General features: G+C 42.6%; 2 protein-coding genes across 9 annotated transcripts; one reads left to right on the plus strand and one right to left on the minus strand.

Annotated features, from left to right (window-relative positions):
* Positions 1–48: 48 nt before the first annotated feature.
* LOC105920884 (E3 ubiquitin/ISG15 ligase TRIM25) lies at positions 49–8,960 on the plus strand. Its single transcript, XM_012856532.3, has 7 exons — positions 49–1,918; positions 4,365–4,451; positions 4,559–4,789; positions 7,786–7,945; positions 8,013–8,063; positions 8,145–8,204; positions 8,288–8,960. The coding sequence occupies exons 1-7, from the start codon at positions 1,334–1,336 to the stop codon at positions 8,812–8,814; spliced, it is 1,701 nt and encodes a 566-aa protein (XP_012711986.2). The 5' UTR covers positions 49–1,333; the 3' UTR covers positions 8,815–8,960.
* eef1da (eukaryotic translation elongation factor 1 delta a (guanine nucleotide exchange protein)) lies at positions 8,881–24,150 on the minus strand. Of its 8 annotated transcripts, none has more exons than XM_021312903.2 (10): positions 24,019–24,106; positions 23,641–23,662; positions 18,184–18,838; positions 16,757–16,880; positions 13,688–13,753; positions 12,937–13,015; positions 11,396–11,490; positions 11,058–11,252; positions 10,783–10,977; positions 8,881–8,992 (listed from the first exon to the last, which is right to left on the minus strand). In XM_021312903.2, the coding sequence occupies exons 3-10, from the start codon at positions 18,756–18,758 to the stop codon at positions 8,954–8,956; spliced, it is 1,368 nt and encodes a 455-aa protein (XP_021168578.2). In that variant the 5' UTR covers positions 18,759–18,838; positions 23,641–23,662; positions 24,019–24,106; the 3' UTR covers positions 8,881–8,953. The 8 variants fall into 8 exon arrangements, with proteins under 8 accessions (XP_021168578.2, XP_021168574.2, XP_021168576.2 ...); XM_021312899.2 differs by having other exon boundaries at positions 13,688–13,756; XM_021312901.2 differs by having other exon boundaries at positions 13,688–13,756; positions 18,184–18,789; positions 24,019–24,101.
* Positions 24,151–24,912: the final 762 nt, after the last annotated feature.

Raw genomic sequence — 24,912 nt, forward strand, 5'->3', positions numbered from 1 at the left:
TGAATACATTCAAATACATTGTAAAAGAGGGAATGTGAAAAGTATACATTTGGGTAAGGGTTTGTCTATTATTAGAAAGGTGCTGCTGACCTTTTTACATCCCGGTGGAGGAATTTGTCTCGTTCTTTTCAGATTTGTTTTAATTCAACCACATCAGAGGCTTTTCGAGAAAGAATGGTTTGTTTAAGGCTTTACCAAAGTACCTCAATAAGATTTAAGTCTGGACTTTGACTAGGCCAGTCCAAAGCCTTCTGTAAAAAAAAAAAAGCCATTGAGATGTGAACTTGCTGGTATGGGTTGGATTAAAGTCATGAGCTGATGTCTTTGGGCGGTTCTGCTAGAGAACACTGAATGAACATGACATTGTTCATTTTGTGATCAATTTATCAGGACACACACCTTCCGGACAGTTTAACCTTTGTCCCGTCACAACTTGGGGTGTCACCAAAATGCTTTTTGAAGATGTAAATCTTTGTTGTCTTTGCTCAGCTGTAGTTTGGGGCCATTTTTACCCAGCATCTTTCGTATTGTTCAGCCAATGACACCGAGCAGAACGGAGCCTAATGAGGCCTGCAGAGCTTCGGGTCTGCAGGGTTCTGCTGGTGACTTCCTGGGTCAGTTGTCAATGTGCTCTTGGAGTAATTCCCGGCCATGATAATAGCTCTCGCCGTGGTTTGCTGGAGTGCCACAACCTTAGAAAGGGTGTTGTATTTCCTTTTGAGATCATTTAGGCCACCTCAAGTTGTCAGATAGGTACTATTGAAGCGATTTATTCATTTTGCAGATTAAATGGGTCACTTTCTTTAAATAGGGCCAGGTTGCTTTGGCTACATCTTATGTTATCTTTGTGTCATATTAAAATTAGTTTTAAGATCTGAAACATTTGAATGTGACAGGTAAAAAAATGATAATCAGAAAGGGAGGGACACTTTCACTGAGAGTTCTGCAACAACGGTTTTTAGAATCTTGATTCCGGCCTGAGACTCGGTGTACGTCTGGTTCTCGGTTCACGTGTTGTTGTACAAACACAAGCGTGAAAGGCAGAAAGTTGACTTCTACCACAAACATGAGTCAGGGCTTTGCTCTGAAAAGAGCACGCTTCGGGTTACCTTTAAAGGTCATCTCTGGCCAAACCTGACGTGGGTCCACAGAGGGCTGAGCTCTGCAAGCCTCACCTGGGAGGGCCTAGCTCAGGTGCGCTGGCTGTGATTGGAGGCTGCAGGGCGCAGCAGGTGAAACCTGAGCCGCTGGTATCTCAAACACTTGTTCAGCTACGCCCATCGTCGTCCCTTCCTGCTTCGGTTCAGTGTGTGTGCGCTTGCTGGTGAGCGCCATGGCAGCCGCAACCATCTCTGTCGAAGAGGACCAGTTTTGCTGTTCCGTGTGCCTGGAGGTCCTGCGGGACCCTGTGACCATCCCCTGTGGACACAGCTACTGCCTGGACTGCATCGAGGACTACTGGAACACAGCCAAGCAGAAGGACCAGTACAGCTGCCCTCAGTGCCGGCAGGTGTTCAACCCCAAACCCCTGCTGAGCAGGAACACGGTCCTGGCCGAAGTGGTGGAGAAGTATCTGAAGACCGAAGCCCAGCCTGCGGCTCAGCACCCGGCCAGACCCGAGGAGGTGAAGTGCGGCGCCTGCAAGGGCAGGAAGGGCAAGGCTGTGAAGTCCTGCCTCCTGTGTTTGGAGTCCTTCTGCCAGGCTCACCTGAAGGCACACGACGAGCGCTTCCACAGGAAGGGCCACAAGCTGATCCCGGCCACGGACCGGCTGAAGGAGAAGCTGTGCCAGCAGCACGAGAAGCTGCTGCGGCTGTACTGCCACAGCGACCAGCAGTGCGTGTGCTCGCAGTGCGTCAAGGAGCGCCACAAGGGCCACAGCGTGGGGCCCCTGGAGGAGGAGAGGGCCAATCAGCAGGTGGGTCGCAGCAGCAGATGAGAATAAAAAAACAAAAAACAACACATTACCGAAGCTTAGGTGCGTTTCGGAAACCGTCTCGCTCTAATTACACTTCCTTAAATGCTTTAGACCAGGGATTAAAGAGGCACATATTTGTGTATCACAGCTCATGTAAAGAATTTGCCTTGAAGCTTACATTTGATTTAAAGGGCGACTGTGTTTTTCCGTCAACATGTTCTGAACTTCTTGATTTAGCTTTGCAACACCCAAAGAAAATACAGAGCTGAGTTCATGTTTTTATTGGACTAATGGCTGACAAATATCAAAGCATTGTGTTTACCATTTTAAAACATGTAGGCCGTTAAAATGAGAAAGAAGAAAGTCTGCTAAAGCAGAGAAAAGACTAATACCGTCTGTTTGATCTGGGATTAATTGAGATATTAAACCTAATAAAGTGTGATATCTTTGTTTGGGACACTTCTATACTACAAGGAAGAGTTTACAATCCACCATTTTAAAGGAAATAAACCTTTGTGGAATGTTTGTCTGGGCACCGACTTCCTGCTGTAGCTGCTGGTTTCAAAACAATTGTTTACTTTGTTAGCTATTCTGAACTAGTTGGCTGTCAGCGCTACGCTTCAAGTCTATACATGTAATTACAAACTGAACAAAGAAACAATATAGCTCAACTAATTGTGACATTTTCAAAATGCATTCCCATACATCCTTTAATTAGGCCGGGGGCCAAAACTTCAACCACACCTTTTAAGTTTTAACTCTAATTTATCCTGACAAATGATAAATTAAAGCCAAATACCAGCCCATTAGACCCAAAAGAATGAAAAAAAAAAAAAAGATCTATTAGAAATGATGCTGATAGTTCCTACATGTTGCAACGCGTTTCTTCTCTATTTCATACAATGAGTCCACTGTGCAATATCTGCAATTGTAATCTTATTTTGAAAAACAAACACAGGTAATTTGGGTGCACCTACTTAAGGGTGCTGGCAGGAAAAAAATTAAATCATCCCAAAAGCTTTTATTAATAGAAATCTATATTTCTGGTCCATTTTACGTCACTGGAAATTAATTAAATCGACCTGTCTACCTTCATTCATAAAGGAATTAAATATTGGGCGCTGATTGTTTTTAAAATGTGAAACAATGGGAAGAACCCAAAAAAAGTCGAAACCATAAACAAGCACCGTTCAGTTAGGTGACGATAAAAAACAAAAACAAAGTAAGATCACAGCAAAGCATGATGATTTGAAAAAATTGCATTGCAATAATAAATGGTAGTTAAAAAAAATCTTTGCAAAAAAACGACAACCTTAGTGGGAAATACTGAAGGCAGCATTCATCATTAAAAGAAACAAACAAACAAAAAAACATTGTGAGGCACATTTGTGCTCAGCTTTGGTGAGGTCACCAAAAAAATAAATAATGTTTTTAGGTTTCAGCATCTGATGTGATCAGAAGCCATGGAACTCAACATAGTTTGATCCCCTTAAAATGTGTTTTTGGTGATAAAGTTTTGACATATGCTCGTCTTATTTCCCATCAGAAACAAAACTGATTAGTTACACACAAATACTTCTACATCAAAATCTTTCGGGGAAATGAGTTGTTTCTGGCTTCACTTCTCACGACGTTCCTCTATGAAGATGATGAGCCCAACATATGAGCACTGTAAAAACAACCAAATGCTGCATCTTTGCTTTAGTCTGTTGAAATCTAAATAACTGTTTCATTATAGCTGGAATATATATGATTTTAGCAGAAGAAAGAATAATTATTAGTGTTTTCAAATAAAGTTAGAGCTCTTTTCTGTTTTTTTACCATCTGTGGTCATTTTACTCACAGTCACCACACCAGTCCATATCTAAATTTTTTATTTTTTTTTAGATACCCTCTTTTAGGAATAATAATGATTTAGAGATGTTTCCTTTTTAAAAAAAAGTTAAATGCAGTGGTAACAACCTCACAGATTTTGAGCCACCCAATTTTTTATAAAGTGGTTTGTAAGAGTTTCCAGGAACTTTTTCTTGGTTTTGTTTTGAACAGAGTTCAAATCAGAGAGGAAAAACTACCCTTACCGGCGTCTGCACCTCCATCTCTACTTTCAAGATCTTCTGCACTTGCTGTTCTATATCTTTCTGTGTATAGAAGAATAAAGCTCAGCAATGCTTGCAGTGTATAAATAAAACATCAGGGTGACTCATTGCTCGTCTCTGGGGAGTCTGAAATTCAAGCAACTTTGCAACAGATGCTGAAAGTGTTGTCTGAGAAGCGCAGAATAGCTTCGTGTGAGGCCTTCAGGACGTAAAATATTGTCCTGCAGCAGAAGCTCCTGCTCAGATGTTTCTGCAGCTGATGGACCAGAACCCTTCAAGTATAATTCAACTTTCCACTAAGCAGCGAGAGAGAACGCCCCGACCAACATTCATCTGTTGTGTTCTCCTAGAAAAAACTGAAAGAAACCTCTCTGAAGTCGGCACAGAAACTGAAGGATGCAGAGAAGGAGCTGAGATATGCCATCAGATATATCAAGGTGAGATATCCTTCATCCACAAGAGATTGTAATGTTTCCCCCCCCCCCGTACTACAACAAAAAATGCTTAAATTGGAAAACAAAAAAAGTAACTTTGACCGTTGCAGCACTGCACGGAGGCGGTGGTGGAGGAGAGCGAGAGGATTTTCTCCAAGCTGATCCGATCCATTGAGAAGCAAAGCGGGGAGGTGAAGGAGATGATCAAATCCCAGGAGAGGCTGGTGGTCTCTCAGGCCGAGGAGATGCTGGAGAAGATCCAGAGGGAGATGACGGAGCACAGGAGGATCGAGGCCGAGCTGGAGAGACTCTCCCGCACAGATGACATCCACTTCCTCCAGGTATGGAAGTGCACCTTATTGGCCTTTCATGTGATCGACTAATAAAAAGTGGTGCGTAATTGTGACGTGGAGGAAAAATAAGGTTTACAACAAAAGATCTTACAGGGTTTGCCATACATTTCTTTGTTGTCCAGGGATGTCCGAACTCTTTGGCACGTGGGCCCAAACTGTCAGGTTGTCCCTGTCCAAAATGTGTCCATCTAGGTACCTGTAGGTAATGACGTCTTTTCCCAGGACACCTTGGCAACTGCCAGGGTAGAAGCTGTGGGATTGACCAGTTTTACTTTTTTATTGGTTTTATATACAAAGATGTTATTTAAAACAGAACAATATTTTGACTTCTGAGAATAAATTGCTTTCAAATATTAAATTCTATTTTTTCCCAATCAAATTTTATTTATATAGCGCCAATTCACAACATGTCAAGATTATTTGAACAACACATTTCAGCAGCAAGGCAGCTGAAAGTGCATTACATCGTGAAAACATAAAAACATCATAAACACGTTGAAACAGTCACTGGTTGAGAGACCAGTAACAAACATTAAATTGTGGGTTAAAATTTTGGGTCAAAAGTAACTCTAAATAGGCAGGTTTTCCCATCTTGTTTTAAAGGAAATCAGTGTTTCGGCTGATTTGCAGTTTTCTGGAAGTTTGCTCCAGATTTGTGGAGCATAGAAGCTGAATGTTGCTTCTCCATGTTTGGTCCTGGGGATGCAGAGTAGACCAGAACCAGAAGACCTGAGTGGTCTGGAGGGTTGATACACCAACAAGTCTTTAATGCATTTTGGTGCTAACTAGTTCAGTGATTTATAAACAGAAGTATTTAAAATATATTCACTGAGCTACAGGGAGAACTGGGGTGATATGCTCTACTTCCTGGTTTTAGTGAGAATGCGAGCAACAGCGTCCAGGATCAGCTGCAATTGTCTTGATTTGTTTTTTTGTTTTTTGGGCAGACCTGTGAAGATACTGTTGCAGTAATCAGTGCGACTAAAGATAAACGCATGGATGAGTTTCTCTAGATCAGCTGTTTGCTGATTCTAGTTCGTTCCTCTTTAAGTCCAAAGTTAATAAAGTTTTGGCACATATTGCATTGATTAAGCATCTGTTCAGTGCATGGATAGGTTCAGAGTCACATGGTGACATCATAATGTAGAGCTGCATATCATCTACGTAGTTATTGTAACTAATCTTGTTTCTTGTCATAACATCAGCTAGAGGGAGCATATAGATATTGAACAGAAGGGGTCCCAGGATTGAACCTTGGGGAACCCCACATGTGACTTTTGTCCGCTGAGAAGTTACCTACGGACACAAAGAAGTCCCTGTTCTTTAAGTAGGATTTGAACCCATTGAGTGCTGAACCAGAGTTTGACCCAGGTCTCCAGTCGGTTTAATAATATATCATTTTCAACAGTGTCAAAAGCTGCGCTGAGGTCCAACAGAACTAACACTGTGGTTCTTCCACAGTCTGTATTTATATGAATGTCATTACACACTTTGACAAGGGCTGTCTCAATACTGTGATGAGTACGGAGACCGGACTGAAATCATCAGAGCAGTTGGTCATCGTAAGGAAGCTATTTAACTATTGAAACAATAATTAAATATTTGTACTAATAAATGGCAGTGATTTGTCCAGACGGCTTTTTTATTATTTTTTTTTTATAAATCAGTGGTTTATTAACTGCTGTTTTTAAAGCCAGGGGGAAAACACCTGATGAGAGGGATGAATTTACTCTTTGGATCAGATTCAACGACAGGCTAGACTTTATGGAAGGTTGTAGGCAGGATATCAAGACAGCAGGAGGAGCTTAACTCTAAGCTTTTACAGTTGAGTAGTTGAAATTTAATCATTTTCTCTGCATTTATGTTGGAAATGGATTTGGTGTGGATGTGCAGATTTAACTGTGTAATTATTCTACTTTTCTCTGCAAAGTTGGTAAATTCATTGTAAATGACTTGAGCTGTCACCTCTCCCTGTAGGTTTAGGTGGACGGCCTTGTCTTGGCAGGTTTACAGCTGTGCTGTACTCTTTCCATTTCCTCACGATGATTGAACAGCGCTCCGTGAGATGTTCACAGCTTGGAAAATCTTTTTATAGCCTAAGCCTGATTTAAACCTCTCCACAACTTCATCCCCGACCTGTCTGGTGTGTCCCTTGGACTTCATGATGCTGTTTGCTCCCCAATATTCTCCTAACCAACCTCTAAGGCCTTCACAGAGCAGCTGTAGCCTGTATGTGTACTAAGATTAGATTACACACAGGTAGACTCTATTCTGCCACTAGCAATCATCAGACAACCTCTGAAGGCAATTAGATGCACTCAGAAAAGGGAGCTGAATACTTTTGCACAGGACATGTGTAATTTTCTACTTCACAATTATACACCACTGTGTGCTGGTCTTTTACATGAGATTCCAATAAAATATTTGTATGTGGTTGTAATGTGAGAAAATGTGGAAAGGTTCAAGAGGTATGAATATTTTTGCAAGCCACTGGCAGATATTGCATTCGACTAGTCTTCTGCTATTGGAATATAGAGACTCATTATACAGCTCTTCTTTAGACGGACAATTTTCCTTCAGATCTGAATGAGAGTAGTTCTTCGTGCCCTCGTGGAAACGATAATCGTCTTTAAAATATGAACAGGCTTTGTAACTCCAAGCCCTTCACTCTCTTCCCAAACTGAGACAACCAGATGGGTAATACCAATAAATGCCAAGCAACAAAACTTTACTATTAGTAATACAAAGTTGTGAAATTCTGGTAAAGACAAATTCTAGCCCAGATTAATGTCTATATGTAGAAGAGAATTTCTTAAATGGTTCTGATCCAACAATGTTTAGGGTTGAGAAAAACTATCCGATTGGACTCTAGAGTAACTTAACCCAGTAATAAATTGAGATTAAATTCACAATCACCACTTAAAAAAAAAAAAGAAATAGACATCTGTTCTGATTCGGTTGTTTTTCCACCATAATCTCTGCAGAAGTGCAAGTCTCTTCATTTCCCCTCGAAGACGGTGGAGATGCCAAACACAGACGCACTGACGTATGTGATGTATAAAACCATGAGAGACGGCCTCTGTGATGTGAACGGAGGCCTGGAGGAGACTCTGCAGAGAGAATTCAGCAGAGTTTCCGAAAAAGGTACGTCTAGTTTAGGAAGGGATCCTCTTAAATACTCTTGTACTGAACTATTCGTTTGCACTTCCAGTAAACTCACTAAAGGAGAGCGTCCATCCAAGCATCACTGAAAAGGCTAAAGGTACGACCGTCTTCTTGAACGCACGTAGATACTTAGAGGTTTGAGCTGAAAAGGCCGCTAACTTTGTCTCTACTTCAATAGCTAAAGATGCCGACATTCCTTCCGCCACAGAGCTGAGGAAAAGGGCCGACTTCCTTCAATGTGAGCAGAAATATTTGCTTTAGTTTAGTGACATCTTCTGTTCTAAATCCTATAAGATGGTGAGACTGCGTCTTCTTCCCCAGATTACAACGACCTGACTTTGGACCCAAACACGGCCAACCCGTACCTGAGCGTCTCCAACAGCCGGCGGTCGGTGACCACCCGCTCTGAGCCGCAGCCCTACCCAGACCACCCGGACCGCTTCACCAGCTGGGCCCAGGTGCTGTGCAGGGGCGGGATGGCCGGCCGCTGCTACTGGGAGGTGGAGTGGGCTGGGAGTGGCGGGGTCTCGGTTGGCATCTGCTACAAGAACATGAACAGGAGCGGAGGGGGCAGCGACTGCAAGCTGGGACACAACTCCCGGTCCTGGAGCCTGGACTGCGTCGACACGGCCTGCTCGTTCCAGCACAACAAGGAGAGCGTGGCCATCGCGGCTCCCTGCGGCAGCAGGATAGGAGTGTTTCTGGATTTCAGAGCCGGGACTTTAACGTTCTACAATGTTTCTGACTCCATGGTTCTGCTTCATAAAGAGAAGACCACGTTCACCCAGCCTGTGTACCCAGGGTTTTGGGTCGGGCTGGGCTCTACGCTGAAGTTGTGCTCACTTTAAACCTTTAGCACTTTTAGACGTTGCCTTGTAAATAAATATGCAGAAAATGAAAAAGGGACACATCTGTGCTCTGGATTCAGCTTTTTATTAACCACACAAGCTGGGAGCAGCATTAACCCTCTGATGGTGAAGATGAAGATTAGATCTTGTTGAAGGCAGCAACATCTACACTCTGGACCTGCAGAGAGGAAAAAAAGAGAAGTTTATTTTTTCTATTTGGGTAAAATAATGTATTTATATGTTGAGTCCTTTAAAAAATAAAAGATAAAAAACTTAAATGCAGGTAGTAAAGCTTTTTTTTCCCCCCTTCCAAGGAATCACAACAGAATCTAGAAGCAGATTTCCAGCCATAAACTTCAATAAATTAAAAAAGGTATTTTATGTGAAAGAACACACAGATGTGGATAATTGTTAATGGGAAGAAACGTGATAAAAGGTTTCCTAACAAAAACAGTTGAAGTGTTTTGTTACTTTTTAGACCATCCGTTCATTGCTATGCCAGCTGTGGCTCTTTAGGTTTGTTCCTGCCAGCTGTTCATGTCTACAGGCTGAAACATCTGGCCGTTCTTTCTAAAACGGCTCAAGTTCAGTCCGATTAGAGAGCATCACAAAACCAGTTTCCTTATTGAAACTAGGCCTGTCGCGATAGTCAATTGCACAATTCATTTTAATCACACTTAGGGTGAAATAAGCGATGTAAATTATTCTGCTTATTTTAATTGTGTTTCCGTCTCCTCTCTGAGACGGGATAAAGGTTTCAGTACGCTGCATCGGCGTATGCTTACCCCTCCCTCCTGGTTTCCTCAGCGTAGGAGGGGTTAAATCTTGCCAGGGTTTCCCCAGAGTTAATCGTGGCAGTAATTGTCTGGAGGTGCGGGACGAACGGGGAATGGGAAGCGTGTTGCAGCTCGAAGGAAGGGTGTGTCAAGCTAATCACAGCGAATGCGTTAAGTTGGTTGACCGTGAGGTTTTCTTCCAGACGGAAAACCTTACTGACCGTTTTACGTTGCCCTCAAATGTAGAGCCGTTTAAAATAAAGCGACGACGCTCCACATAAGTCTGGCGGCCCGCTAGACTTATGTGGTGGGGGAGGCTCAGAGTTAACATGAGAACGTGGTGAGGGAGAGCCGGAGAAACACTGGTTTGAAATGAAATGAAGTTGGAGTCAAAGTCAAACAGGATTGCTGCAGGGTGGGAGTGTTTTAGTTTTAAACCACAACCTTAAATCTGTCTGAGCCGGTAGGTCGAGAGGATATGTGTGACTTATTATGCAGATATTAGTTGAAAAAGGTCTCCAAATGACAATAATATGATTTATTGCAATCATTTAGAAAAATGTATCATCCAGACAAAATGTTTTATCGTGACGGGCCCGCCTCCCTGCTGGAGGATAAAAGTTGTTCTTTTTAAAACACCATCCATCTCTGACCAGCTGGAGAAAAGCATCCTCGCAGCCCAAGGCTTCATCACCATGTTTCATGTCGGATACTTTGTGTGCAGAGTGGTGTGCGGAGCTTATTTTCTCCCCATAGTGTCTTGGATTTAGCCCTCGTCTGACCAGAGTACCTTCCTCCACATGTTTTCCACGACCTCTGAATTTTTTGGCTTCGCATACAAGCGCCTCTCCTCCGTAAAAAGGTCCCGGCTAAAAGCTTCTACCTGAACAGGGGATCTTTCTAGCTCTGCAGAGGTCGTCCTCCCATTTTCAGAGGATTTTGTTCAAACTGCTTCAAAAAGGGGTCACGAAGAATTGAAAAAAAAAAAAAAACTGCATGACTTTTCTTCCCCTTTGCAATTAGGCTGTGCACCGTTTTAGTCCATTATTTAAACTCCAACTCAAAAACAAAGAAGTTTGTTGGATGCATTTGTAGCTTCTTGGCGCATGTATTCATACCCCTCAAACATTTTCATAGATTTTTTTTTTAAAAGACCAAATTTCAAATCCAACATAAGTTGAGCACGACTTACATAGTCCTCGAACTTGGTGATCTCCTCCTCCAGGATGTCTGTGCCGACCTTGTCGTCCTCGACCACACAGTTGATCTGCAGCTTCTTGATGCCATAACCGACCGGAACCAGCTTGGAAGCCCCCCATAGGAGCCCGTCCATCTGCACGGTGCGCACGCACTCCTCCAGCTTGGCCATATCGGTCTCATCGTCCCACTGAGGGAACAGCAGCCTTTTGTCAGAACGCCCGGCACCGCCCGTCGTGCTCCTCATCCAGAGTTCAGAGGTTTACTTACAGGCTTGACGTCCAGCAGGATGGAGGACTTGGCGATGACGGTGGGTTTCTTCGCTTTCTTGGCAGCGTAGGCCTCCAGCCTCTCCTGCTTGATGCGTTCTGCCTCCTCGTCTTCCTCGTCACTGCCAAACAGGTCTATGTCGTCATCGTCGGCATCGTCGCCGTTTGTCACCTTCACCTGTTGGACTGGAGCTGCCTGGGTAATAAAAAGTTGAGCCAAAAACATCACCAACTACTCATAAAAGCCAAATGTCACAGGATATAAACATGTGTTGGGTCTCAAACGTAAATTAGAATCATAACTACATGTTGACTTTCCATTTGCCTTCCGTGGTTTACCTTGGCACAGGGGACGGCAGCTGGTGCAGGAGACTTCTCCAGCTCAGTCACTCTGGACTCCAGCTTCTGCAGGGCGGCCCTCATCTCTTCCACCACTAACATAAAAAAAATATAGATTAAAAACGGTTAGATTAATTGATGGTTTCTTCTCAGATAAATCGGAAGTGCCAACACCACCCTATGGTGGGGAAGCTGGTTTAGGGACAGAGACTTTGCTCCCTCTTCAATAACCGTGATAATGGTGTCAAGTGTCAGGGTCGAGGCAGATGACCGTTCATACTGAGCCTGGTTCTGCTGGAGGTTTTCCTCCCCGTTAATGGAGAGTTTTCCTCTCCACTGTCGCTTCATGCTTGCTCAGTATGCATTGTCCATGGCTTTGCAGCAATCCCTCAGACGACTCTCCCTGTAGCTCTACGCTTCTCCAGGAGTGAATGCTGCTTGTCGGGACTTTGATGCAATCAACTGGTTCCCTTATATAGGAAATATTTGACCAATCTGTATAATCTGACTGATTTGGTTTTTGTAAAGTGCCTGGAGATGACATGTTTCATTAATTGGCGCAATATAAATAAAATTTAAGTACTCGCAACCCGATACTCTGAGCCGATACCAATGTTGTGCTTGATTTTTGTCCTACGCCGCATCTCGAGGGCTAGACGCCACTCCATACCAGGTGGTGGTGCTAATTCACCAAGAGGTTGGTTGCTGGCCCTCAAAAGAGAACTTAGTGGGAGGGGGCGACAATGTCTGATTTGGGGATATTTCAAGGTAAACACAGAGGATACTAACAAAAAGCAGACTAGCTGCTGTGTTAAGCTATTAAGAGAGGAATAAAAGTCCTAACAAAAATTTTATGAAGCATTTCAAGACGAAACGTGACAGAATTCATGTCGAGTAAAGAAAAATAACTGAAAGATGATCAGTCGTTTTCAGTGGTAAATTATATTATTTGTGATCCATAAATACCAAATTATTACGTACTTAGTATCGATACTTGGAATCGGCAAGTATCTATACTGAAGTACTACTTTTAATCGGTCCAGTAAAAAGAAAAAAACTGGTATTGGACACCACTAATAGGTGAAGTGTTTGAAAAATGAAGCCAGGAGGCCAAAGAGGTAAAAAGCCAATTATTTTATTTGTGGCAACCTTTCCTTAGACTGATGTCAGAGACTCGCAGATGGCTACAAGAAGTGGGTACGGGGTCCAAATATCTCAAAATACGTTCTTTTTAAATATCTTTCATACAATCAGTAACGCAAGTTTAATTTTGGGCGTCAACTTACAATAAAAAAAAAAATCTTTTGAGACTGAATAATTACTAATGTAGTTTAATTTCGTACTAAGATGCCAAGATGTTTTGTTTTAACTGTTTTTTTTTAACTAAATTTCAGACTGCTGCCTTAGATCTACCTTAGAAGCTGAATATTGAGTTAAATTGAGCCAAACTCAAAAAACAGGTCGATCGTTTTGCTGCACAAACATAGATGGTGGCCCAAAAGGAGGTTAAAACGCTTAGATGACAGAAAAACAAAAGAAACCTTTGTGCAGACTCTGGTTCTCCAGCTCCAGGCTCTTCATGCGGGAAACCAGCTCCTGGTCTCCTCCCTGGGAAGACGACTGTGGGAAGAGGAGATACATTAGCAGGAGTCGTCTCACAGCTTGGCCTGAAAAATTTAATGATGGAAGCTGAGATCCATTTTAAACCTGCAGAGCAGAAGCATGCATAAAAAAGGAAGGCTTTAAAAACAAAGGCATGCAGGGCTAGAGTTTTTCATCATGAGTTGAGGACACAGACATTGTTCTGGGTTTCAAAGCAGATTCACACACAGGAAGAAATGTTCCAACACTTCCTGCATGCAGTCATAATGACTTCCGCTTCAGAAGATTTGCCTAAAATGCCAGCAGGCGATCGCCATTTGTTTCACAGATAAATGGAGACTACATTTAGTATATTTGAAGATCAGAGAGGAAATGTTTTGTTATAATTTCTACTTCCATGTCCTGCAAAGAGATTTCAAAAGCATCCTGGATGTAGAAATCTTTGCAAAGGACACTTCGACATGCAACGGGGATCAAATCTCCAATATTCAGATCAAAAGATGACGATGTCAACTCGTCATGCATCATCTTCTCGAACAACATTTCTCATCCGACACACTGACAGAGGCGGCAGAAGAATGAGCTCTCAGTCCATAAAACACATCGACGCGGTGCAGCTGTAGATGGAGTCGGTGTTTTCATGCAGCATTCCTGGGGCTGAAAAACCGAGCTGGATCAGGACAAACTTACATTTCTGTGCTGCCGTTTCTGCTGGCGACCTTTAGCTTGCTGCTGGGCTGCTTTGGCCTGACCCCCCTCCTCAGCAATATAGAAGAGTTAAGCCATTAACAACTCAGAAGTAAATGGACAAACAGGCACTGTGAGGTGTGCATAGTGGAGGCAACAGGTCCAGAACAAGCAGGCGTGAGGGATTCCCTTCATTACTTTCACGGCGTACGGAAGCTAGCATTGTGATGTTGACTGATATGTTGAGCCTGCCGTTCACCTTCTGGGTGTCATCTGATCCAACATGGGATTAACCGTTTTAGTAGCCTTCTAAAACATTCTAACACCACACAAAAAAAAAAAGCATTCAACTTTATTATTCAGCTCTAAAAAGAAAAAAAAAAGAATCTGGCAACATTTATTGCAACAAGATGTTAGAAACCTTGAATCTCGCTCTGCTGCGGATCTTTGCAAAGATGCTAGGCTGGCTAGCTCTTGGTTTCGATAGGCCTTGTTGATAATTCGGCTCACAACATGTTTTATTTATTCCAATAAAGAGAATGTGGCTAAAACTTGCAGAAAAAGTTGTTTCCCTGCTTCTGACACAGTTACTGGTGACTACAGCAGAACGGTGTGCTGTGCTCAGGTCTCTCCCACATGGCTGGCTGTGATCTTTAGCTGAGAATCCTGGGTAGGATCGGTCTGGCAGGGAATCCAGACTTTGAAAATCACTGGAGCAACAGTGAGTTTCACACCATTTGTAACAAAATTCTGCATTGGGAGACATTTTAATCTGCTCAAAACCAAATGTTTACAATAGGACAATATGGGGTTACACCTAGCATTTACACGGTATGCAGTTACACTGTTGATGTGCAGTAATGTAGCTTTAAACAATCATAGCTACGCTTCAGTTTTAAAGAAACTTGGAAAAGAGGTTACATCATTTCAAAGTTTATTTAAAAAAAACACTAAGGTGTTCTACAACACAAACTAGGGATGGGTACCGAATTCTTTACTTTTATAGGCACCGACCGAATCCCGTCAGTACTACCTGGTACCGAATTCACGTTAAATCATACGGTACCATGTTTCGGTACCTAAACGCATCACTGACACAGGGAGTAGAAGAGTGGCTGATTTGCCATGCTGAACGTGAGCACAACAGTGTGATGATGTCAGTAGCCGCTGGTCCAGTCAACAAAGTATGGCGGTCGAGGCAGATGACCGGTCATACGGAGCCCGGTTCTGCTGGAGGTTTTTCCTTCCCGTTAAAGGGGAGTTTTTCTTTCCACTGTCGCTTCATGCTTGCTCAGTATGAGGGATTGCTGCAAAGCCATGGACAATGCAGACGACTCTCCCTGTGGATCTACGCTTCTTCAGGAGAAGTGAATGCTGCTTGTCAAGACTTTGATGCAATCAACTGGTTCCCTTAGATAGGAATTTTTTTTTTTACCAATCTGTATAATCTGATTGAATTTGACTTTGTAAAGTGCCTTGAGATGACAAGTTTCATGAATTGGCGCTATATAAATAAGATTTAATTGATAGAAAGCACTTGAAAGTCTGGCTCCGCTTTTCAAAATGAATATTTGTGAGGCGAAGTACACGGCTAGTGGCGGGAATACTACTAATCTGAGGAAGCGCCTGCTTACTGCTGCCAATTTAGCGGATTTCTGCCTATATTTAGCACTTTTTTTAGACCCATCCAGCAACCTTTAGTCAAAAAAGCGACTAGGGAAAAATCTAGTGACTTTCTTCTGTTATCGGTGACTTCTCAGGAAAGTAACAATCGTTCTGGAGTTACTGTCTAAGCACTTCTACAAGCTTCACCAAGCACTGTCTCCCTGACAGACCGCTGCCTCGTCCTGAAACTCGCCTGCAGTCAGAGCAAAGAGGAAAGCCTCATCCTTCATTGTAAATGTATCCAACCCTGATAAAATATGTTTTTAATATAAATTTTTTTCCTTCTCTGAAACAGTTGCACTAAAATAATTCCCTGAATTTCATTCACACACAGCTTTATTCACATGACACACCTCGTTCAGTGTCTCTGATAACTGTTATGGTAAAACTTTGTTTTATGATTACATTGCCTTAATTACTTTTCAGGCAATGTATTAAAATTCATAAATTTAATAGGGTTTTAATTTAATTAGGTTAATACCACAGTTATTACATCCCGCCAACCAATCAGAGCCAGACCCAGGAACGCTCTTTCAGCAACCTTCAAACAGTTCAGAGAGCATGTGTTATTTTTTCCCTTTTCTTAAAACTTACAGCTTTGGTAAAAAAGTTGGTTGAATAAAGGGTTGTGTTTGAATTTAGTAGTCTATTTAAAAATAGGTCATTAAGCAACAGCATACAATAGCCAGGGCTGAACTTAAAATATATTTTTGTAATAACTATCGATAATCACTATTTTATCGATAAACTTTTTTCCGTGTAGTCTTAACTTGCATACATAAAAGTCTAACACCGCAACATACATCAACTAAATATAAAACCATATAGTCTCATCCTATATCTTTATATTCATCTAGATATTTTTAAAATCTTGATATATTGCCCAGCCCTAAACCGATGTATCGTTACATTTCCTGAGGGGAAAAGCAACTACAACAGCTGATAAAACTTTTAATGAACCGACTGATCAAAGTTTTCTCACCACTGACATTAAAAATAAACAAATCATCATCAAAACCCCTGGAGGTGCAAAATAGATGCACGTCAGTATATTTACACAAAGAAAAAAAAAAAAAAAAAAAAAAAAAGCCCACAGACCCCTCCCCCACTCGGTTAACAGCCCTGGGCAGGAAGTCAGGACGGTCTGACGAGCCGAGGCAGCTGCCAAAACCACCTGACCCTTCTCGCTCCGTCGAGCCGCTTCTAAAACAGGAACAGCAGCCAGCGTGCAGGCAGCTGCTGCGGGCCGCCGACCGCTGTGACAGACGCTGATGTAACCGTTGCCAACACTGGCAGGGAAAGGAGTAAAAGGAAAAGCCGTGCAGCTGCTTTCTGAACAACTCGCTGTCCTCCAGACGGAAAACGCGTAAAGGCCTCTAGCCCAGCGGGCGTTAAGGAGGGCGCTACCTGTTGCTGCTGGGCGGCGGGGCCGTTCGCTCCCTCGTAGAAGCGCTTCTCCGCTTCATCGTAGCGGTGCTTGTCGAACCAGATGTTCTCTGCGGCGAGGCACTGGAGTCCACTCATGTTGGTGCTGTGACAGAGTTCAGGGAGGAGGAGGATGAAGAAAACAAACACTCAGTATTTATAGGCTTATTTGCTCACAAGCAGTGTTTAGTGCGTTAGGAGGACAGAGAGGGACGTGACGGGTTCCCACATCATGCACTTAAAGGTGGACTCAATGGTGGCGAGGGAGGAAGCCATTCAAAGCTTAAAAAGACATTTTAAGATATTTAAAAAAGGCAAATAAAAGAGGTAAGAGGGGGGATGATGTAAAACATCCAATAAGTGAAAGAGGCTAAAACCTTTAGAGCAAGTTGCACCTCCTATCCGTTTGCTGGTGGGTTACAGCAGCGACACATTCCTCAAGCAGAGCTGCATCGTTTGCAAAGTCTGGATTAGCAAACAAAAGGCAGGCCCCTGCCTGCCAGCAAAAAGGGAGAGCAACCCCTTTATTGTACAAACATGACCCCCTCAGCCATGTTAGCCGTCTTCGCTCGTTTGCCAATTCCTATCCCAGATTTCGTACCTACGCTGTTGCCGTTTCACCTTCCATTTCTATTTTTAAAGTCGCTTTAAACCTGAGCTGCACGACACAGTGAATCACAACAGTCACCGCGACATCCCAACGGACCGCTTGGCCGCAATATTCGGTTAGAGGTTACATCTGAAGAGCCATGCAACCCTGCTCTGCATGCTAGTAATCTAATCAGGATGTACCATAATCGACACCTCCACCCTGTTTTTGCAATATTACTACAATTATTCCCTGATATCCCGCAGCCCTACAATTAACAAACCCGGGTGAAACTGTTCACTAGTTCAGAAAGTTCATTGATTATGGACAGAAATTGTCAGAATGAAAAAAAAAAAAAGTCTCAAACCTGTTCAATTTAAGTAAATATCTGAATACCAAGTGCAACACTACAGATGATGCTTTCTGATCAAACCAAAAACATCAAACTCATGACAGTAGATCTAATTTTCTGCCATCATAACTACGTTTCCTTACAGCAGACTAAGATAAAATTTAAAATTACTTTAAATTGCCAACGTTATCAAAGCGGGTAGGAACCGTCCTCCGGCGGCTAAAAGTGAGCCATCAGTACCAAACATCCTGTGGTCCACGGCTCCATTTTGTGCCCAAAAAATATCAACAACCAAAAAAATAAATTATAATAAATCTCTCCTTAGTTGCTTAAACACATATGTTGGCATACCAAAAAAAAAAAAAAGGCCAGACAATAACGCAGACAGACTAAAGTAACCAGCGTTACAACACACAAACCACGTTGCGCTCATTCTCAGTGCGAGGGGGAGGGGGGGGGGGGTCATACTTGTCCCATCTTGGCCTGCCTTCAGTCTCGGAGAGGCCCCTCTTCCTCGCCGTCTGCCCCCTGCTGCCCTTGCTCCCCTGCTCGGTCTCAGAGGAGGTCCTATTGCGACCTTTGCCCGGCTGACGGTGCGGGGTACCGGAGGCCTTCACGGTCGGGACGCCGCGCTCTCCGTCCTGCTGATTGCTGCTGCGTTTGGAGTGGAAGGTCAAAGTCCTGGCGTTTGGGCTCCGCGGGGAGGACGACAGCGGCCCGTTTCCGCCGGAGGCGAGGCGCCGGTGGTAGTCGCCCTCGGCTTGCTCGTAGGCGGTGCGGTTGTACCACACCGCCTCCGACTGCATGCCCTGGAGGATGGGGCTTCGGCCGTAGGAGCCGCTCGCCTCCACAGAGGAGCCCGGGCGCTCCTCCTCTGCCCCCGAACCCTCAGACTGAGACAGATTTGTGCGACGTCTCTGCCTGCCAAACTGGACGTTGTCTCCGATGATGATTCCTCGCTCCACGCTGGGAACATTGCCCTGCCTGAAGCTCCCAACCGGGACATTTTGAGGGACTCCGTGCTGCTGGCGATTCTGATCCATTGCTCTGCAAAGGCCGCCTCTTCCTCAATGACTTGTATATTAGAGGATTATAAATGTAGTAAAGCAGCAACAGATGGAAGCTTGAAAGAGTGGCATGAAAAAAATATATATTTTCTGTTATGCTCTTCTGTCACATTTAAATCCTGCAGATCAAACTAATTTAGGTAGCAGAGGTAAACTGAGCAAAGACAAAAATGCAGTTTTGATGTGATTTCATTTATTAATGGAGAAGAGAAATCTAAACAGCCTTGATCCTACGTGAAAAAGGAACACCCTCCCTTGGTAAATTACTTGTATGATTAACCACATTTATTTTGGAGATAATCTCCCCGAGTCAAACCAAAGCCTGATTACTGACTTGTAAGATTCAAGAAATCACAAACAGAACCTGTGGGACAGCATGAAGTAGGATAAAAGACGTCAAGGAGGAACAAGCATTCCCCGTTTTGAAGGGATTCAAGAATAGGTCAGTAACAGAAGTGATTGATCCCGGAGCGCCACAGTGACGGCCATTAAATTGAGAAAACGCTGAAGAGAAGCAGCCAATCTGACAGGATTTCTCCCAAAAGTCCATCAATGACTCGTCCAAGACGTCACAACAGAACCCTGAACAACATCTAAGGCTACGTTCACACTGCAGGTCTTAATGCTCAATTCCGATTTTTTTGTGAAATCGGATTTTTTTTGCGTGGTCGTTCACATTTCCAAATATATGCGACTTGTATATGATCTCCTGTGAGAACTGAATGGGTTCAACCTAAGTGTCCCGCATGCGCACACGTCACACAAAGTAAAGCGTCCTCAGTGTTTGCGGAAGTAAACATGGATTGTAATGCTGGCGCGTATTTTGCGGTCATTAATTTCTTTTCTAACTGGAGCTTTCCGTCCATTGACTGCTCTTCTCATTGTAGTCCGCTATGGGTGTCGTCTTTCTTCCCGCTTCTGCATAGCAGGACGCAGAATAGTGGCGTTTGTCGAGTATTGGTGACGTACAGGTCGGATAAATGCGACCCGGCCGTACAGACACAGGTCGCATTTGAAAAGATCAGATACGTATTGGATTCAGGACCACATATCCAAGTGGCCTGGGTCGCATTTAAAAAAAATCCGATCTGTGTTGTTCAGACTGTCATAAAAAGATCAGATACAGGTCGCATATGGGCAAAAAAAAGAAATAAAAATCTGAATTGGGTCACTTCAAGCTGCAGTGTGAACGTAGCCTAAAACGCCGCAGGCCTCACTTGCTTCCATGGAAGTTAATTTTCATGATTCATTCATGAGAAAGAGACTTGGAAATAATGGCACCAATAGGGGAGTTCTAAGGCCAGAACTACTGCTGGCTAAATGAACCCAAAGAACTTTTTTTTTTGCCAAAAAAAAAAAACCGTCTTGTCCCACCTTGTTGCAGAGTAACAGGCTCCGGACTGATTCTGCATTGTGGCGAGCTGCATTTTTCACGCACTTAATAATTCCCTCCAGTCCATCGTCTTCCACTTGTCTGAGATCAGGTGGGGGGTCAACGGATTCAGAAGAGAACCCAGACATCCTTCTCCCCAGCAACATTCTTCTGGGTCATACGTTTGTGAATATTTTATATCATAAAACTGTTTTTATGCCGATTGTACCATTTTTTCAGTTGCATTTACGCACCACATCTCAACCACTGACTGGTCCGTGAAAATATTGTCTGACATTAAACTGATTCGTACCGCAAAGTATGTTGGAGAGCCCTGCCTTAAAGAAATCATCTGCTTTTTGTGTTTACCCAGGTTACCTTTGGGAGATATTTACGATCATTTGCAGCATTCAACTGTGAAAAGCAGGCAGGAAAAATAAGTCAAGGTAAAACCTTCCACAGCACTGTATGCGTACTTCAGGATGCTGTTAGTTTTTTTTTTTTTTTTTTAAAGATCATGCTGGTTAGGCTCATCAGAAAAGCAGCAGAAATGGGGATCAAATGTGGTTGAGGTCAGAATTGTTCCCCGCAAAGCAAGCAGAAAGGGACTCAGAGTAAACGTTATACCAAACTCAGTAGCTTTGGAACAAACTCCTTAATTCTGGTGTCCCTCAAGGTTCCTTCTTTGGCTCTTAATTATATTAATTTATATGATCAATTAAAAATTAAATAAATAAAAATAAAAACATCCGCCTATACTGAACTGCTTCAAACCCTGGAAGAGCAGCAATTTCCTTCCTAAAACCTAAGACAGAAAGATGAAAATAATTTTTCAGTTGTAAAACACTGACTGTATTGTCTTCTAGGCCTCTTCCCCACCCACTCCCACTTTCTCCACTCAATGATTAATAAAAGTAATACATCGGGGTGACATTCAGTAAAGCTTTAAATGTGATAAGCAGGTGAACTCTTGTCATCAAGTCAAGCTTTTACCAGTCAAGACTCCTAGCTAAGGTCAGAACATTTCTTCCTTCTAAATATCTGAACATCCATGCACCTAAGTTTATGCTTAGGTAATAGGAAAACATGTTCTGGCAATGATTGGTCATGGAAGATACAGCAGCTAACCTTCTTGATGGCAAACAAAAAAAACGACCACCAAACACCCACAATTGCCTCGGCAAGTCTGCGGTAGGGCTGGGTATCATCTAGGATGAGCCGATTCGATACGATTCTCGATACATAGCTCAGCTTGCTTTGATTCCAATATCGATATTTATTACTTTGAATTAATGCTCAGTGATTCAATCACCAAAATCAGCCAAATATTGTGTTTATGTTCTATTTATTGATCACAGACATATTAACAGCAAAATAAAGTGCATTTGCTTCAATGCATTTAACGTGTCACAGAAACCAAAAATGTGCCCAAACATCTGATTTTAGGGACAAAGGAGCTTCTAAAATCCTGTCGACCGTTCCACAAATTCGTCTCACTTGCTCTCCTTCGCTGTGAACTGTAATGGTTGCGCTGTAATAACGCCCCCTAGAGGTTGGGAGGTATATCGATATTGAAAGCTAGAATATCGATATTAAATCGTTTTTAAAAATATCGATATTAATCTTTATATCGATTTTTATGCACAGCCCTAGTCTGCGGTTGATGTTTTTACTTCAAAAATAACTCATGAAGTGACTTGAGACCTCAGCACATTCTTAATTAGTCCACACAAGGGCCAGGTTCCAAAACAACTTGAAAAACGCAGCTCTGTTTCAGAATTTAGCTACATTAGCGATAGCTGACAGGCTTAAATCGGAAGCAAAGCCTGGTTCCCACCGATTTAAGCCTGGTTGCTGTCGCATAGACCCGGATAACTGAGAATTTGCACAGGCATACATTAGCGATGGAAACCGCGTCAGACGGGGTCCTCGGCACCAAGATCTCAGTCAATCGTTCCCCCGAAATGTTTGTGATGTATGTGATGGATGGTTGTACTGGAACTGTATTTCTGATTCTGATTAGCTACGTTCACATGGACATGCGTAATTGAAATAAAGGGGCAATCGGGGGGGAAAAAATACTTAATGTAAAACACGCCAATTGGAATGTTGTGATCGGGTTAAGCTCAATCGTTTGGAAATGGGTGCTCGAAAGACAGGAGGTTTACGTTTCTTCTTTCCGTCTTTGGGTGAAGTCGGTGGAGCCTTGCAATCAGGTGTTTTCTGCCACTGTTCAAGCCTATAAAGTCCATAAGAGAGCGATCGAACATGGCACAAAGTGCACCGGTTATTGTACGGCACGCACATCAAGACTTAAAGCATTAAAACTAATGCCCATGAGCCTTATGTTCATATCGGCTACCTGCACTCCACACAAATTACAGTGACGGCAGGCTTTGTCTGGTAGCCAGAATGTTTTCACACGCATGATGCACACATGTGCAAATGCATAGCGCAATTCGCTTATTCTGAATGAGACGGGTGGTTTATACAGACTCTTAACCCGAACAGCATCCACCTAGACGCTCGTTATAAATTAGGTCATTCGGACCTGGGGCTAACAGCCCTGACTCTATAGGTCAACGTGATGCATTACCCAATCAGTGGCTAGACGCTATGTTGGGGAAGCAATACTGGCATGTTGGCAAGACTTACTGTAACCCTTAAAAGAATTCAAAATTATCGTTCGCCTTGATGGTCTAAAACAGTTCTAGGAACCTGGCTCGAGACCATCCTCAGCGCTCAGAGGACACAGAACAAGCACTTCTGTGTTTGTTTTTCCTGTCAGCTTGTTTACTGACCAACTTACAATTATTCTGTAACATAAGGCCAGACCATTAAATATTACTTCATGTTTCAGGCCAATATCTGATTTTCTTTAATCTTCTAAGCTGTGGTTTTGGAACAGAAGTTTTTTTTTTCCCCCGGAGGGTTTCAATATAAGTTTAATGTTAGATTACACCAAAATGTCCACATTAAATACACCGTTTCCGGCCTTTGTTTAAATGCTAACATGTTCCTGGTGTCAATTCAATAGTGTTTTAATGCTTCTTCAGATTAATTTGTTTGGACAAACCATTAGTAACACACTGAAACCATTGCAGTTTTATTCAAGGTTAGCACACCAGAAGCAACATAGTATTCTGGGCTTGATCTAACCATTAGGGAGTCAAAATGCATTTAAGGAAGGACTAGATTTAAAATGTTAAATAAAACATATGGTAAGAAGCCGTCAGTTATGTTAGAGGTGGCTTAATTGCGAGACAGTATAGCAACATTGATTTATCAACCCCATGTATAACAATAATAATAATAATAATAATAATAATAATAATAAAGCAAAACTAAGCATATCAAAAACGTTTGTTGTACTGGGCAGCAATTAGTTTAGGTTTGCATTAGTTTCAGCATAAAAAAAAAAAGTCTGCAAACAACCGAGCTGTGAGTATACCAGCTAACCAAGCAACTCTCAACTCCAAAACTTACCTCAAGAACCTGGAATATGATGCTAGCAATGAACAGAGCAACATGAGAATTAAACAGTTGTCATGAACTGGGTGTTAAGTTTAAAACAAATAAATAAAAATAGAAAAACTGTGGTCAATTCAAGTCTGATCCCAGCAACATCCGGACAGAACTAGTAATAATATTATGAAAAATGATGGTAGAAGTCCACATTGCATCTTCCCTGTAGCTTGGCTCTAGCTTTGATTGCAGGCAGCACAAGTTTCTGACAGCGTCACCAAACTTGCGTTTGACCACGTGGCGCTGGTAAACTTCAAAGTCAGAGCAGCTTGCTGGTTTTACGAACGCTACGCGTTTAGAAATGTACGTTGGACAAAAATGTTACTTTGCCGCACTTACTTTTGGTTTTATTTGACGTTTTATGACTCGGTGACAGCTCAACTGCGTGCCTCCACAGCTGTAATCCGACGGTAGAAGAGGACTGGCATTAGCGGGAGGCCCGTATTCTTCCGCCGCACAGGGGGCGACGGTTAGATTCCTCCACTGTTTTATGGGCCATTTTTCAAAATTAACGAGAGATATTGATGAAATTTGCTACTTTTAGAAGAAATAAAACGCAAGCTAAGAATAATTATCACAAATAAGATGTGTGTTTTATTTAAAAACGTACCGCAATATTGGTACAATCCATTTGTGTAGAAAACCACATTTCCCATGGTGCCTCAGGAGGAAGCTCGGAGGTTAACGGTACAGGATTTTGATAAACGTCCCCAAGATGAAACGAAGTGAGAAAACTCCCTCCTGTAATAATTTTAGAGAAACTGACTTAAAAACATAGTTTGCCTCTATTGAAACACTTAATTTAAAGAAACATTGTAAAATAATAACACTTGAAAGGTTTTATTTTATCTCATAAGCAGACCTCACATCTTTGCTTATGTAGTGAATGTGATTGACATAATTCACCTTTGTTATTAAGTATGGTTCTACATACCGTTCATACTAGACACAGCACTTTGTTCTGCCTGTAGTTACTTCATGTAAGTATAGCTGTTCAGGGATCGCGGTCCCTTTAAATGTTAAGAAGGGTGATGACGTGTAGCCCCAGGCTGTTGTTGTTGCTGGACAGCGCCATTTTGGAGCTCAGTGTTTTTTCCTATTGAAATAAACGACACACGCATCTCGTGTGCTCAAAGTGAGAAATTGTCTTTTACGATTTACTGCAATTTCCACACTGGTGACCCCGACGTTAGTCTGCTGGACGTATCCAGAGACACTCCACGACCATGACAG

The sequence above is a fragment of the Fundulus heteroclitus genome, chromosome 6 (genome assembly GCF_011125445.2).
Source record: "Fundulus heteroclitus isolate FHET01 chromosome 6, MU-UCD_Fhet_4.1, whole genome shotgun sequence".
NCBI classification, from domain to species: domain Eukaryota; kingdom Metazoa; phylum Chordata; class Actinopteri; order Cyprinodontiformes; family Fundulidae; genus Fundulus; species Fundulus heteroclitus.